This window comes from Cyprinodon variegatus, unplaced genomic scaffold (assembly GCF_000732505.1).
Source record: "Cyprinodon variegatus isolate N-32 unplaced genomic scaffold, C_variegatus-1.0 Scaffold310, whole genome shotgun sequence".
Classification (NCBI taxonomy): domain Eukaryota; kingdom Metazoa; phylum Chordata; class Actinopteri; order Cyprinodontiformes; family Cyprinodontidae; genus Cyprinodon; species Cyprinodon variegatus.
In genome coordinates, this window is record NW_015150763.1 from 72,308 (window position 1) to 88,357 (window position 16,050).

General features: G+C 37.8%; 1 protein-coding gene across 1 annotated transcript in view; it reads right to left on the reverse strand.

The window, feature by feature from the left end:
* Positions 1 to 7,342: 7,342 nt before the first annotated feature.
* The window catches only part of pycr1 (pyrroline-5-carboxylate reductase 1), a 12,902-nt gene continuing 4,194 nt past the window's right edge, over positions 7,343 to 16,050 (reverse strand). The window contains exons 3-9 of the mRNA XM_015384356.1: positions 13,655 to 13,725; positions 13,375 to 13,554; positions 13,128 to 13,235; positions 12,909 to 13,022; positions 9,695 to 9,787; positions 9,266 to 9,429; positions 7,343 to 8,227 (exon numbers count right to left, since the gene is read on the reverse strand). Of these exons, the coding sequence (XP_015239842.1) occupies positions 8,050 to 8,227; positions 9,266 to 9,429; positions 9,695 to 9,787; positions 12,909 to 13,022; positions 13,128 to 13,235; positions 13,375 to 13,554; positions 13,655 to 13,725 (908 nt within the window). The 3' untranslated portion in view covers positions 7,343 to 8,049. The remainder of the gene's footprint in view (positions 8,228 to 9,265; positions 9,430 to 9,694; positions 9,788 to 12,908; positions 13,023 to 13,127; positions 13,236 to 13,374; positions 13,555 to 13,654; positions 13,726 to 16,050) is intronic.

A 16,050-nucleotide genomic window follows, 5' to 3' on the forward strand; every position in this document is an offset into this window, starting at 1 on the left:
ATTGGCCTTAAAAGTCTGTTACTTAAGAAATAAAAAATGTTTTATACAAAATTACTATCATAGGTAAGACTGCTGACTTGACAGTCACAACAGAAAGTTGCTGAGGAAAACTGTCTAGAAAATTCTAAACATGTTAATGGGAAGTTTGGTGGAAGGAAAAGGGCAGGCAAAAGAAATAACTGTAGGCTTGAGACAATTCTATTGAGTACCAACAAAATATACTCAATTAAAAGTAGGACTACTTCAACATATTTCTAATTAAGTAAAAAGAAGCCATCCAGTAAATCTGTCAATTAAATAAAGAAAAAAGTACTTGGTAGAAAGGTTATGCAAGCACTGGGTAACTTTGCTATTTAAAATAGCGTAAATCGGACAGATCATAATATGCATTTATGTGCACATTCCTTATGTTTTAAAGAATAAAATACAATTTTGTTTTTAAACAAATAACATAAAAAAATCTTAAAGTATATAAAGTATGCATGATGGATCAGGGTAAAATATCTGATGTATATATATATATGTATTTTTTTTTTTTTTTTTACTGTATATTACCTTTACCTCCTTTTCATAGATGTCTCAGCAGATAAACAACAGAAAGTGTGTACAAAAGGGAATAGCCATTATAGTGAAAACTTAACCGGTTCATTTTAGGTTAAAATGTGCTTCTTTTTTATTTTTTTTCCCATTGAAGTTACCCACACTGGGAAATAGTCAATTATTTTACTCAAATAAGAGTATTGATGCTGCATGATAATTTTACATGTTTAAAAGTAAAAACAGCAGTGACATTACTCCTAAAGATATATTTTTTTTTACTTAAAAATATAACTGCCCTGCCTCTCACCTGTAGACAGCAGGAGATAGGCACCAGAAGCCCTCGCAACCCCGCTTGGGATAAAGTGTGTCAGAAAATGGATGGATGGATGGATGGATGGATAAAATATAACTGAATAAATGTAAGTATGTACTACCGACCTCTGAGCCCAATAAGGAGTTTGGGGAGATTCTTTAGATGAGGCGTGCAGCTCGATCAGGGATTGAAGGACCTCTACACAACACTGTTATTTCAGTGTGTTAGAGCACTCATCATCCAGAGACGATGTAAGATCATCTTACCTTTGCTAAGCTGAAAAGGGATTGTGCTGTTATTTAGTGGTCCACAATAACCTTTTCAGATGCCAGTTAGGAGGAAGTCCACATCCAGCGATGATTCTGGTAGTTATTTGCTGGTGCTGGTTCACGAGTTTGATCTAGTCTGGAGTCTCTGTTTCTCCTGACAAGCTTGACAGCAATGCTTTATGGAATTGTGCTACTTTTCTCTCCATGGAAACAAAAGCTAATTAATTCAGAGATCATGGTGCTAGATGATCAACCAGCAAATGAGCTGACCTCTAGTGGACCCAAAGATGTAGGTGACCTGAAGCCACTGTCAAAGCAAAGGTCTCCATTACACTCACCTACATGTCACGCTTTGTAGATGCACTAATTCAGGCAAAAGGACCGGCATACTTTTTAGTTGGCTGACATTTTCTTGAACTTGTACCCACACTCATCTTCTTCTGGACCGGGTAGAGGGTACAGCAGTTTCAGCAGCGACTCCCAGACCTCCATCTCCCCAGATGGCTCCCTAATATCTGACATGATAAGCAGACAAGTTCCCTCTTGAATTTCCAAAGAATATAAATCCATTCATTTGTCCTAAATCTTTAGATCCAAAAGTGTTATTTGCTGATAGACTTTTTTTTTTTTTTTTTTTTTTTACAAAACACTAGTTATCCTTATTAGTTTCTATAAGGTTTTACAAGTATTACAACTCTACTATCATTTCATAAACCGGCAAACAGTCAGAAGTTAGCTCTGTAAACACATCCCACAACAAACGCCATCAGTCCTCATTTATCCCAACCAAACCAGCCTATTAGGCCTGAAGTGCACTATCACTATCCATTTCCATTTCAGAGGAATTAATGACTCTGTGTACAAGCCCAGGAAGCACTCAGCCATTATTAGGAGCCTATTTCCTGACAATGACATAGAAATAGCTTGTTTTTTTATTTACTGATGAACAACTTAGACACAAGTTAAAGCTTTGAGGAGTAAATCTCTGGCAGGCTGTTGAAACGGGAGGTGTAACCTGCTGCATCAGTATTGGTTGAATTATTCATATAAAATAACTCTTGTCTTCATAACAGGTGCCTGCTTCTTGATGCAGAAGAATCTAATCAGTTTTCAAAAGTGATGATTTTGCGCTTTACTCAGAAGCAGTTTTTCATAAAAAGTGATTATTCTTCTGTATTTAGCTGCATGCTGTAATGAATGAATAGAGAGTTGTGTTATTCTTAGTACCTTGCCAAAGTGTAAACACCTCCTTTTTGCAGTTTGTCACATTATAACCTCAAACTTTAATGCATTTTATTAGGATTTCACACTATAGACCAACACATAGCATGGTTTTGATGTGGAAGAAAAATGTTAAATAACTTGCAAAGATAAAAAGAAATTGTGCATTTGCCATCAGTCCCTTATAGTCTGTTTTGTTTTTAAACCACATTTTGCTTGATTTTTTTTTCACAGATTCTGAATCAAATTTAGGTCTAGGAATCACCTAGGCCATTTATCCACTTGAATATGCTTTGATAAAATTTATTCAGCTCTCCCACTGAAATGTAAGCTTCCAACCTCACTCAACATATGTTGCAGATTTTCTTTTTTATTTTTAAACCCTGGAAATCTTTCTGTTCTCTGCTGGAGATAAATCAAATCCACAGCATGATACTGCCTCTTCCATCACACAGGCTTCACTATGTGGTCGGAGGGTGTAGTGAAAACAAGTCTCTTTCCTTAGGTTTGGAAAAATACCAGAAAACAACTAATATCTCATTACAAATGAATACTCTGCAATGCCAAAGGCAATATTTCATCGCATATATGCCTATAGTGGACTTCCCTGAGCATTTGTTGGTTTTCTCTGGGTACTCCGGCTTCCTCTCACAGTCCAAAAACATGACTGTTAGTTTAATTGGCTTCTCTAAATTCTCCTTAGGTGTGAATGGTTGTTTGTCCTGTATGTCTCTGTGTTGCCCCGCGATGGACTGGCGACCTTTCCAGGGTGGTCCCCGCCTCTCAGCTGTAGACAAGCTGGAGATAGGCACCAGCACCCCTCGCGACCCCACTCGGGATAAAGCGTGTCAGATAATGGATGGATCCTCATAAGAGGTTGGGTACCTCTGCTCTAGCAGACATCTGATGTTGAAGTTCTGAAGGGAGCTTCAATGAGCTTACATTAAATAAAAGCCACACCTTTTAGATTTTTATATCATTTTCCCTCCACTTCACAATTTGAATACCCCTTTGCATTAATCCATAAAATAAAAATATCATAAAAACAAAACAACAAAAAAACAAGTTTGCAACTGTAAATCTAAACAACCCTAGGGGTGTGAATACTTTTTCAAGGCACTGTATGAAACAGTTAAGAGAGGCAATAAAAGCACAAAAACATGCACATACAGTTTGAGCATGGAGGTAAAGGTCTGTGCTGTGCAAGCTGGCAGCAGAGGGAAGCCCAAAATGCAGATTCACTGACTGTGTGGTAACCATCAGAGGTTCCTGTTCCTGCGACCGTTTCAACCGACAGCTGCACAAAGCTGATACTGTATCAGCTCCAAGATCAATGCAGTGCGCAGGTCTCTAACACACACACACACACACACACACACACACACACTGCTTACAGCACAGTGAATAACCAGCACCTATTTACTCTTAGTTTTATGTTGGGGAAGATTCTGTGTTTGTAATAAAAACAACAAGCCTATCCTTCCATTCCCTTGTTTCTGGTGCGTCCTGCAAACAACCAATGCTGCTGCAAAAAGGTCACTGATTGCATTGATTGAATGGAGATGACAGGCAGCATCTGGCCTACCTGTGGATAGAAACCTCATGCCAAGCTCAATCACACACTTACAAATGTAGAAACCCACAGCTCAGGATTATCTGCAGCTGCACCTCCGTCTCTCTGTGTGTCTGGATGAGTGACAGAGAGCATCTGCCTCACCTTTCTGGAGAAAGAACAATGACTTCATCCAACGAAAGGTGGCAGAAGTCTAATCATAAGAGGCAAATAGTAGTCTCTCCGCGGAGGCTAATCTTAACGGACAGTAGCAGGGATGAGTGTTGAATAAGAGGGGGGATTATCAAGACGCTTCAGCAGCAGAGAGAGAAAGAGAAAAACTATTGCATGCACAAATAAACAGCCGGATTGCACCAAGAGCATGCAGGGCCCAATTTAATCAAGACACGCTGGTGTGTGTGTGCGAGTCTAAGAGGGGAAATAAACTAATCCTACAACAGCTATAAATTGTCCAATTATAATGAGGACATGGCTCTTCACAAACCATCGCTCCTCTTCATCATTCGCCATTATGCACCTGTATTGCCTGAATACATTCGTGAGCCTATCTCAAACCAGCACAAAGTGACTGCTGTTAATCCATCCCTGGAGCATGGGAACTGGTCCAAATATATAAATAAAAAAAGTACTTTACAGAGTCTGCAGTAGCTGCTTTACTATTAAACCCGAATATTGCTGCTCTTTGTCCTCTATTATCAAACTCTTAAAAAAAACAAAATGATATTTAGGTTTTAGGCTTCCACACACTGCAGAGAGACAGATTTATGCTTTCCTTACTGGGCTTTCATATTCTTTGGTAAAAGTCTTTATTATTCTCTCAAATGTAATTCTCTTTAAATTAAGAAAGAAGTCATCCTGAAAACTTTTTAAATTTTACACATAATAAAAGCAAAGCTTAGCGTTCAGTTAGGGAAACGTGTGCTTTGGGTTTACTCCTGGAGTCTTGGTGTGAGCATGGAAAGGTTACACCCTGTGGTTGTGGTGACCTCGCTGAACTCACTCACCCAAGTGGCTATACCAATACAAAAAAAAAAAAAAAAGGCATTTTTATTTTAAACTACACACATATAAACTCAACCTGTTCGATTTTGTTTATGCAAGTTACAAAAAAACTGAGATAAATCCTCCAGTGTTTGTTGTAACCGAGGAGAACCCCCTCAGTGGTCATGGAGGTCTGCTGACTGAGGCCTTCTAAAACTGGACTATGTTTTCAGCCAATCACTGCTCACCTCTGGGCTATTAAAGAGACTTAAAAAATAAAAACGCCTTCACTTTTTTCTATGTCAGGCACTAACAAAGGCTAACTTTAGCAGGAGAGGGATTTGACTGGAAAGAATTCATGGGGTGCTGACCCACAGGAGGCAAAAATAAAAACATGACAGAGAGCGGGGTGGCCAGTGGGAGTGGGGACATATTGTCGCAGCAATGCAGTTAGAGCTGTTTACTAATAATTATGGAGGCAAGGCTATATTTAATTCAAGGTTAGGGTCAAGTTAAAGTTACCCTCAACTGGCAGTTGCAGTGGTATGACGGTGATTTGATCTCCAAAGACCTTTATATACGATGCAAGTAGATTAAACAGCGCCATCCGGTGGTCAGACTGGAAACCTACAGATTAATGGTGAAAATGACCATGTGTTTTACTTTTTGTACATAAAATGATGCATTCAAGTTTTTGTTCTCCAAGGTGAGATAAAAGTACAAAAGAAATGGGTGCAACCTGTTGAATTTAACATTAATTTTCTCTAATCCACAAATTGTTCTTACATTGTTAAACTTCTAAATATATTTCTGCCAAGTCTTAGGTGAAGAGTAACCAGAGGTGTCAAAAGTATTTATATATATTTCTGAAGTAGAAGTATAAAACCCGTTTAAAAACACTTTTGTAAAAGTTAATAGTATTATCTTCAACTATTTAATCATGTCGGTTACTGCACGACCCGATTAAAGGAACATTTTTCTACAACTCTGGATGATACATTCTTTATAGTCAAATTTTTCAAGTTTATAACCAATGGTAACTGTGTAAAATTTAACTTTATATCATCTTGAAAAACTATTTATTTTGGTATGTGGTGAACAAGTTGGTGCAGCACCAGTCTAACCACAAAGAAATTGTCTGGATGAAATAAATTATTTTTGGTTTTTATTTTTAATACCAACAGGCCATAATAAAAATTAGCTTCAATGAAACAAAACTAATGAGTTTTAAAGTAAGGAGTAGAAAGAGATAATATAAAAAAAAGTAAAAAGTTTTCATAAAAATAATTACTCCAGTAAAGTATAGGTAGCCAAAATTTCTACTTAAGGTAACAAAGTATTTGTACTTTGTTACTTGATACCGCTGAAAGTAACAGGGACTTCCTGTCAGTAAAAGTCACAGGAAGTGATCATTTGGAGGGTCAAGAGTGGGTGGTTTTAGAGGATCTGTAATAGTTTAGTAATCGATGAAACGTTAACTGGAGTGTAGAGACTGTAAAACATGTCTTTAGCTGAGAGAGCAACATACTTAGAGCAATAATTATACAAAGATTGTATTTAAAAAAAACTAAAAAAAAACATTTTGCATTTAAGATAAAACTTTTTCTTCCATCACTATGCTATATCCAGAACTCAAGTATAAAAGTTTAAGATTCACTTCATTTAATTCTGTAAAAAAAATTTAATAAATCTTTGACCTGACTAATAAAAAAATAAATAAAAAATTTGACATTTGCAAAATAGTTATTAGCTGCAGCCCTAAAATTAATAAACATATTCATATACCCAAAGGAAACCCAAGTTGCCTCTGGGTATAAACTTTTCTGCTGAAGTTCAAGAGATTCTTAACCCAGCCTTCATTTATTATATAGACTGATTACATCTGCCCTGATCTAGATTATTCTTCCATATTTGGACAGATAAAGATGCTAATTTCAGATCAGTGGATCACTGATTCAAATTGATTGAAATGTATAAAAACTAGCAGAAAAAGCTGTCACATAATTATGTTTGAGTAAAAGGATACTGTTGAAACTTCTAAGGCATTTCTGGCTGAATATTTAACTTTACTAGTCAAAATAAGAAGTCATTTAAGCTGGCTAGATGGTCGACAGTTTTTAATCCATTTCTGAATATGCTTCAGGGTGAGGATGCTGGGGAGGCAATGCCTAAAGGTGATGCATCCTTCCCATAATTAGTGAGATCATCCCTTTGGTATTTAGTTGTGTCCAACTATCTGATCCAAACCGAGGTCCTCAGATGAAGGAAAATTGCAAAGAAATTAAAAATGAAGGGTTTAAAGGGGAATTTATTAAGTCCTAAGTAAATTTGTAAGATATCAAAAACGGTTTCGGCAGCATCAGGCCATAGGTCGGTTTTGCTGGAAAAATATGGGATACAAACAATTCTAAATTGTAGAATAAAATCAGTAAAAAAAAAAAAAAAAAAGACTAAATTACCGAGAAACCCCCCAAAAACACATGTAATTTTAATTACCGATATGCTGAAAATAAATGCAACATAACAGGTTTATGTGTAAAGAAGTATAATAAACATTATTAAACAAGCTATTGGGCTGAAAATACTTGTACATGTGCTATACATGTGCTCAGCCTTTTTATAACTTATTTAAGCCTTACTGTAGCACTTCCAAATTATTACATTACAAATGTTGATAAAATGTAAAAAAACAAAAGATTTTAGAGAGATGGAAAGACAAAACTATTAATACATAACAGAAAGAAAGGGTTTGTTTTTGGTTGCAGGGGACAAAATCCTTGGCAGATATTCCAAGAGGATCAAAATTGTTCAGTCTTCAAGCCTGGAGTGATGATAAGAAAATTCAATACATGATGAAGCATAAACAGACAGCTGACTAGACCATGGCTGGTAACATCTGTTTCCTTCCAACAAACCTGCTGTCCATGTAAGCATTGATGCTTCTAGTTAGAAGCTCTAACTGAATACACTTGAGTGACATGAATCTTTTCAAACATAACACAGGAATAAATAACGCTTGAAATTGATTTGTTGGTAAATTCGCATAAGTCCTGAGTCCATTTGTCACTTCTATGGTTGAACAGCTTTTTGAGACAGATGAGAATCCACGTTTAGACATGAACCCGTCTCTGTCTGTGGGACCCTCTTTCATCTCAGTTCTTTTTTTTGATGCCAGACGTGCGATTGTTGAACAGCTTGAGGCCCGACTTGCCGTTCCCACTGCTGTCTCCACTGACTGTGACTCCGGGCTGCTGCAACACTTTGTCCAGGGTGGTTTTCTTAATGGCCGCTGGAGAGATGCGCTCCTGATCCGCGAGGAACTGCAGCTCCCTGCAAAGAACAAAAAAAAAAAAATAATAATCAGGCCATTAGGTTCATTTTACAGTTTCTTAAAAAGATAGCAGGGTGGATCTGACCAAAACCAAAAGGAGGCTGCAAATACACTTGACACAAGGGCCTGGGCTAATGTTTCAGTGATATGGGAATGCACCAACATCGATATCTTAAAAGCTAGCTATCGTCGCCAGATAACGAAGTCGATGCTGATATATAATGCATATGCATATATACAATGCCCTACATACAGCGGGAGCAGATTAAATGCTAAGGTTAGGATGCTAAGATCCTATCCAGATCCATCTGACATCACTGCTGCCAAGCAAACATCAATGAGGCGCATTCCATTACTAGATATAGTGACTTAATATCACAATGTTGTTTTTTTTTTTTTTTAAATCACTGTTGCTTACCTTATCAAAGTAGCACTTTAAAAAAATGAAATTGTCTAGAGAACTGTTCTAAACTAAATTTCTTTTTGTTTACACTCTCAATTCAATTCAGTTTATTTGTATAGCGCCAATTCACAACACATGTCATCTCAAAGGCACTTGTATGTACAAAAAATGACCAAATAAATTCGTCTATGTCTAAAGCAAGGGTCTCCAACTCCCAGTCCTTGAGATCTACTGCATCCCTGCTCCAGTAAACCTGAAACAAATCAGTACCCAGGGAGATAATGGATTCATTCAGTTGTGTCGGAGCAGGGAAATACCTAAAAGTTGCAGGGCAGTGGATTAAAGCATATCCATGTGTAAAAATCTATAATAAAAACCAGTTTGACTTATTTTTAGACCAAGCAGGTTAGTCTAGGACGCATAAAGATGGAGGAGACAACACACAGGCTGGGGTGGTTCTACTGAAAAACATGTATGCTGATGCACTAGTCTGTTACATAGACTCCCATTAAAACACATCAGAGTTTGTGGGGCAAGAAAAATGGAGCAGTTTATGCGTCATTTTCAAATGAAGCAGGGATATGAACATTGTAACAGAACAGTTTAAATTAGCATTCAAGTAAAAAAGCTTTACCTGGTCCTGATACATGAAGCCTCCACAGCATTGATCAGGAGGCTTCTGAAGCCTCCGCTTTCCAAGAAGTGTAGGGCGTGGATGGTGGCGCCCCCTGGTGAGCATACATTGTCCTTCAGCTGGCCAGGGTGTTGCTCAGAGTCCAGCAGCATCTTGGCTGCACCCTGATGAGAAACAGGGAAAGGAATAATACATGCTGAAGAGGGTTTCTACATTTTATCATTGTGAAAAAATATAAAATATCCAAAATCCCCTCAAAACAAAAACTAGAAAAAAAAAATATTTTAATTCCAAGCCAGAACCTATTATACAATAGTTTCTCTTAAGTATTATATCTCTGGGGAAGTTTCCTGTCATCACTCAGGTTGTATGTGGCTATTCTCCACAAACCTGCATTGAAACCCATCAGGCTCAAACATCAGAACTCACCAAGAGAGCCTGAGCTCCAAGTCTGACAGCGAGCCTCCTGGGCAGACCCATCTTCACTCCTCCATCCGCCAGAGCGTCCAGAGCTGTGAAGGCCTGGTTAGAAAGCACAGAACCACTGAGAACACTGGACACCTTCAAACACTGCATTCAAAGATCTGACGCTCATCTGTGCAGATGGTTTACTCTTTACACTACCCTCTAAAATGCAGTTTCTTTCACTAAAGACAAACAACCAGACAAAACATGATTTGTTCTCCTTTAGGTGAAGCAGCAAAAACTCAGCTTTTGGTAATAATAAATTATTACCAAAAGCTGAGCTCCCTCCTGCTTTTTAACAAACACTTGAAGTATAAAAAAAAGTAAATCTATTCATCTGTTTTTCTTCTCACTACGCATTTCTGAATCATCTTATGGGAGGAAATGTCACAGGCAGCAGAAACTTTGTTATTCATCACACAGGATTCTGCAGCTTATATCTTTTTTTTTTTTTTTAAGGGAATAAAAAGAGATTTACTTATTTTTGACTTCCCATGTAGAAACTTGCCTCCTAACTATTTGTTCATTTGTTTTGCTACCAGCTGCTGTAACCAAAACTCCATCAGCTAATGCTGACGCACCAAACACAGACAGATCAAGACTAACCAAACTAATCACCTTACTGTCTTCCTTCCCAACAAACTAGGATTAGCACTGATTACGGTAAACACAAAGATTTTTTTTGCTCTAAAGGGAGAAATGAACATTTTTGGAGCAGTGAACTTGCTGAGGGTAAAGTCGTAGAAATAATTTTGTTTTATTTTGGGTATCTGTGATCGTCTCAGAATATGTTGATCTTTAGGCACCATCTGGTGTCGTTCTCACAGGATATGTGACCTCCGTTCTTGGCTGTGTCTGTAGAACTTAAACTGGTTAGTTTCCTGGCACAGACCTGGCTTTTCAACACAGTCCACAAACATTCAACAGGCTTGAGGCCAGGATTGTTCCACAAGCTGAAGGTTAGCCTGCTTCATCAGGTCCTAAACCAGTTCTGGTACATGTTTGAGATCCCACCCCTCAAAAAGTGATGAGGATTGAACCATCTCAGCCAAACTGTCCCCATCAGATTAAATAAACCCATTTCCTGCCCGTTCTACTGAAATATGTGTATTAAAAGAATAAAATAAAATTGAAGTAGAGGTAGGCCTGTCACGATAACAAATTTTGCTGAACGATTAATTGTCTCAAAAGTTATTGCGATAAAAGATAATATTGTTTGAAGACCATTTAACACTGATTTAATTGAAATGATGTAATAATGCATGAGATTTCCAGCCAAAGATAAACACAATTTATTAACGACAACACTTAACACTGGAACTGGTTAACAAAATAAAAGGAGAAATAAAAAACAAATGGACTCTCAGTCTCTGTTAACAAAAAATACACTTGAATAAAAACTACACAAAATAAAACCAGTGGAAATAAAAACCTTGGATGTACAGCATATAACGTTTGTGATATGCATGTTTTCCTCAGGAGTTCATCCTGTCTATCAAATGTCTGCAACATTTTTCAAAATGCCTGCTTTTCAACAATATTACATGGGAGCATCTCTTTAGCAATTAAATGAACTACGCTGTCTGTGAGCGCGTGCCACTTTGCGCCGTCCTTTTTGTATGCTGCCTGGCGATTACTTGCTTCAGTGACGGTGGACTGTCGCAAACTTGAAGACGCAGACAGGCCACCGCTTGTACTTTTTGTCCCCAGCTGGAGAAACTTTGCTGAGCGGTTGTGCTTTAGGTGCATGTGAAGGTTTGGTTGTATTGCCGCTCTTAGTTGCAACTGTTTTATGACAAACGCAACATACTGGCTCGTATAGGTTCAGCGGTTCACCTCAGTCATTTGGTTTGAAACCTAAATACTCCCACACTGCGGCAGTTGCGTTCGGCTTTGAAACCAGTTCCATTTCTAGCTTTTCCCACCAACATAAGATGTGTTTGTTTTTTTACCTGGCTAACTCCTCACGGGGCTCTAAAGCTGCAGAAGTACAAAATGATGCGCGCTGACTACCTGATGCGATAGTACACTTCTCCTCATTTTTTCCCTTCCTAAAAAACGAGGAAGGGAAGCGGTCAGTGGAACGCACCAGAGTTAAGCCTTTTTATCCAGCGTCATCAATAGAAAGAAAAAAAAAAAAAACACATGCAGAAACGATATAGCCGATAAATTAAATGACATGGATAGTTTTTATTTATCGTGCGATTAATCGATTTATTGATTATCGCGACAGGCCTAAGTAGAGAATTCGCGGCAGTCACTGCAGGACCAGCAGGTTCTGCTAAAGCTTTTCCCCGCTGCCATCAGACTATTGAATCTCTGATCTCGACTCTGTATCACACTTGTAAACGTCATATTTGCACTACCAAGGTGGCTGATTTTTTACAATGCCTTTCAATAGAACAAAACTCAATTTTCTACTGCATTTTGCACCATATTAATTTTGCACTGCACTGAACCTTTCCATAGCAATGCCTTTTGCACTATTATTTTTTTAAGTGGTTTCCTTTCCTCCTACACTGTTTACATTTGTGATCACTGCTGCACTTTAAAAATGGTAATTTTCATTTCTTTATTGTAAACTGCTCATTCACTGTTGAAAAGCTATATAAATCGAAATGTTACATCAAAATTTGTTTTGCACACACTCTGTGTAAACAAAAATTACAATAAAATTTCTCTAAGCCCATATCTAAGATCAATTCCCCAACATATATAGTAGTTGAGCCTGTAGCCCCATGTGAAACACAATGAATCCCAAATAAATTCAAACTTATGCACCCAACACTTAATTAAAAAGATGTTGGTTATATAATCATAACCCAAAGTAACATTTAAACCTGTTAGAGACTTGACGGCACCTGAAAGAAACTTAATAGACTTTTACACTGAATGTTTACTCCTTTTATGCCAATGATAATGATTCATTTATCATTGAGAGGATGGAAGAGTTTTACCAAGGACTGTAATCTTTCCATGACAATAAATCAAATTCTAGATCACGGGGAAACAGAGGCAGCAGCTTTCTGCTCTTTATAATCCAGAGAATTTCAAGAACAGCATCTTACAGATATGAAGTAAATCCAAGTCAGATCTTTAAATCAAGAAGATTCCCCCCCCAATCCAGGCCTCACAGTGGATTCTTCCACAGTAATACAAAAATGGGGACTTCACTCACATAGGCGGGTCCACTGCCACTCAGTCCAGTTACAGCATCGATAAGGTCCTCCTCCACCTCAGTGCAGAACCCAACGCTGGCCATCAGCTGCTCCAGCAGCTTACCGTCTTCCACCTGAGATACCCCCAGATGTATAATATCGGTGGATTTTAAAGTTCAACTTCACTTGTCTACAATAATTAGAGAAATTCATCTTGTTTCCTAAATGCTCTCACATACCTCAGCATGGGTTCCAGTGGCGTACACAGTCGCTCCCTCCCGCACCACCACCGGAGTATTAGTCATACATCTCATGACTCGAGGAGCTGAACGGTGCTGAAGCAGCTTCTGCAAAATTGAAGAAGGAAAGCAGAGATGTTTTCAACAGAAAGAAGGCAGAGGTTTAATTTTAAAGATAATTATTTGTAAAATAAAAAAATTTTTTGAACATAATAACCTAAGATAATAAGGATAATGCTAGCTTTACCTTTTCTATGGAGCTGATGGTAACACCTGCTGCACAGGAAACGATGAGATGACGGTCCTCGATGTCTGGTCCGATCTCATCCAGGACGAAGGGGATAATGTGGGGCTTCACAGCCAGGAACAGCACGTCGCTCCTGTTAACCGCTTCTTTGTTGCTGGTAGTCAGATTCACCCCCATTTTCTGATGATATAGCAGAAGGTCTTCACAGTCCACAACTTTCTTTACTTTTACCTGCGTTCTGCTTTTCAAAACATGGAATTGCTAAGTATAAACTTCTCACCCTCAGCCCCGTCACTGTGGGCAGGTCTGTGTCTGGGGAGCTGGCTGTAATCCTGTGGGCTGCTATCACACCTGATAATGGAGACATGGTTAAGAAAAAAAAAAAAAGTTAGGGAGATGGAGGGCAACAAGGGGAAATTTATTTGCATCATCCAAGCAGTCTGTCAAGCATTTCCCACAATCTTTTGATGCACCAAAATCAAATAAAATGCTAAACACCAGAATCTGATGAAATGCAGATGATGGTGTTTGGACGTTTGTTCTAGTCGTGTTAAGAGCATAAATTAATCTATAGACTCAACAACAACTCTTTATTTCCCTAAAATGGGTAAATTAAGGTTTTCTAGTGGCAAAGGAAAATGGCAAATTAAGTAAACAAGTTGAAAGACAATAGAAAATCTGAATCAAAAAAAAAAAAAAAACTCTTTATAATGGCCTATACTGTGGAAGAAAAACCCCACATCACAAAAACAGAAACAATACTGGTTGGATCTGAGGTCATAATCCATAATTTATCCTCCCGTCCAAACAGGGACCAGAATCTGATTACAATAAAAAGTAGGGAGGGGCGATATGTTATCGTGTGCGATATATCATCAAAGAAATTCCTCATGGTAACAATTTGTCATCTCGCAATAAAAACGATAAACTCCCACCGGTGACGTATACTGCGCGTGACACACCTGCAGTCCAACTCACGTGCGAGCCATGCGCAAACAACAAGCATGGCGGAAGGTGGAGGAGACGCGCCCCAAGACCTGGTTCCTAAAAGAGGCTCCAGCTCCGTTATCTGGAACTGGTTTGGATTTAAAAAGTCTGATACGGAGCAGAAAGTAGTAATATGCTAAGTTTGCAGACAACCTGTGACGACAAAGGACAGCAACACTACCAATTTATTTCACCACCTAAAACACAAACACAAACCGGAATATGATGCTAGTCAGAAGATGCGCAGCGATGCAGCAGAAGACTCTACTTCGAAAACCTTTGTTAAGAAACCGACTGCCACTCAAACAAAACTCATTTAACACCATATGACAGCCAAAGGAAGCGATGGAAAGAGTTAACAGAGGCCGTTGCATTTTGCCTGGCTAAAGATATGTTGCCGCTTCAATCTGTGGAGAAGGAGGGTTGCACAGAGAGGTATTTCAGTTTTTATATTCTTTTTAAATTTATTGAAATTATTTATTTTTATTTCATTGTTTAGCATGCTGACGATCCTGCTAGTCTTATTTGTACATTCTTGCACAAAGTAGTATTTCAGGTTTTACATGTTTGTTGGAATTCATTGAAATCATTTATTTCTATTTTAGTATTTAGATTTTTCTGTTTTTTTCCCCTTTATTTATCATGCCATTTGCACATTTTTGTAGCCCAACAGTAAAAAAAGGTTGTTAGAGGTTGACATAACATTTGAATTTTATTTTTAGTGAAGTGAGTGTAATGTATGTAGGAACTTGCACTGGTATTTATTTATCCAATATATGGCATGTTCCAGCAACTGGTAATTTACACATCTATTTAAAGTAGGAGGTGATTACTGATTAGTTTTAATTTTCAGTGAAATACTTTTAAGTTCTGTTTCTCAATTTATCAGGTTGTATTTACAGTTGCACTGCTTTGCAACTTTTATAAGCCAAGTTATATTTGCTGTGTAGCATCTAAATAAATGTGAAATTTGTTGTCATATTTCAGGCTTGTTTGATTGGTTTGATACATTAGGCTGATATTGTGTTTTTGTTTTGTTTTTTATCGTCACTTATCATTATCGTGGTAAAACCTAGAAATTATCGTGATAAATTTTTTAGTCCATATCGCCCATCCCTAATAAAAAGTTCTATTGAAATTATACAATCCAACTATAATATCCAGAAATGTTATTGCCGTTTCCAACATTTTTCTTGAGACTCAAAAGGATAGAGAACTTCATTATAATGGTGGACCGTTTGCATTGTTGGTAGGTACAAGCAGAAAGAGGTAGCAGGGTTCCTACAGCATAAGGTGAGTTAAATTCAAGACTTTTTAATGCCACTTAAATTAAAATTTTAAGACCAACTTGACAATAAACACAAGAAAAACCTGGTAGCGACAAATTTACCCCAAATGTTTATTTTAACATGAACCATTGCTTTCTGGCCCAGTAGATACGTTTCAAAATTTGAAAAACTTTCCATATAGGAAGAAAGCTAAAAACAAACAACAGATATATTTTTAACAATAAACACTGAACTGAATTCACTAACTTTGTTTTGTTCCTTTCTCAAAACCCCTACTTTCATTAGTTCCTGAGATTTGGTTCTACTGTCGCTGTTGGTGATGTGAGAGATGCTGTGGAGGCGTTGCAGAGACAAGAGTGGAACAGAACGATGAAATACCTGCTGCTTCTCCATAACTTGA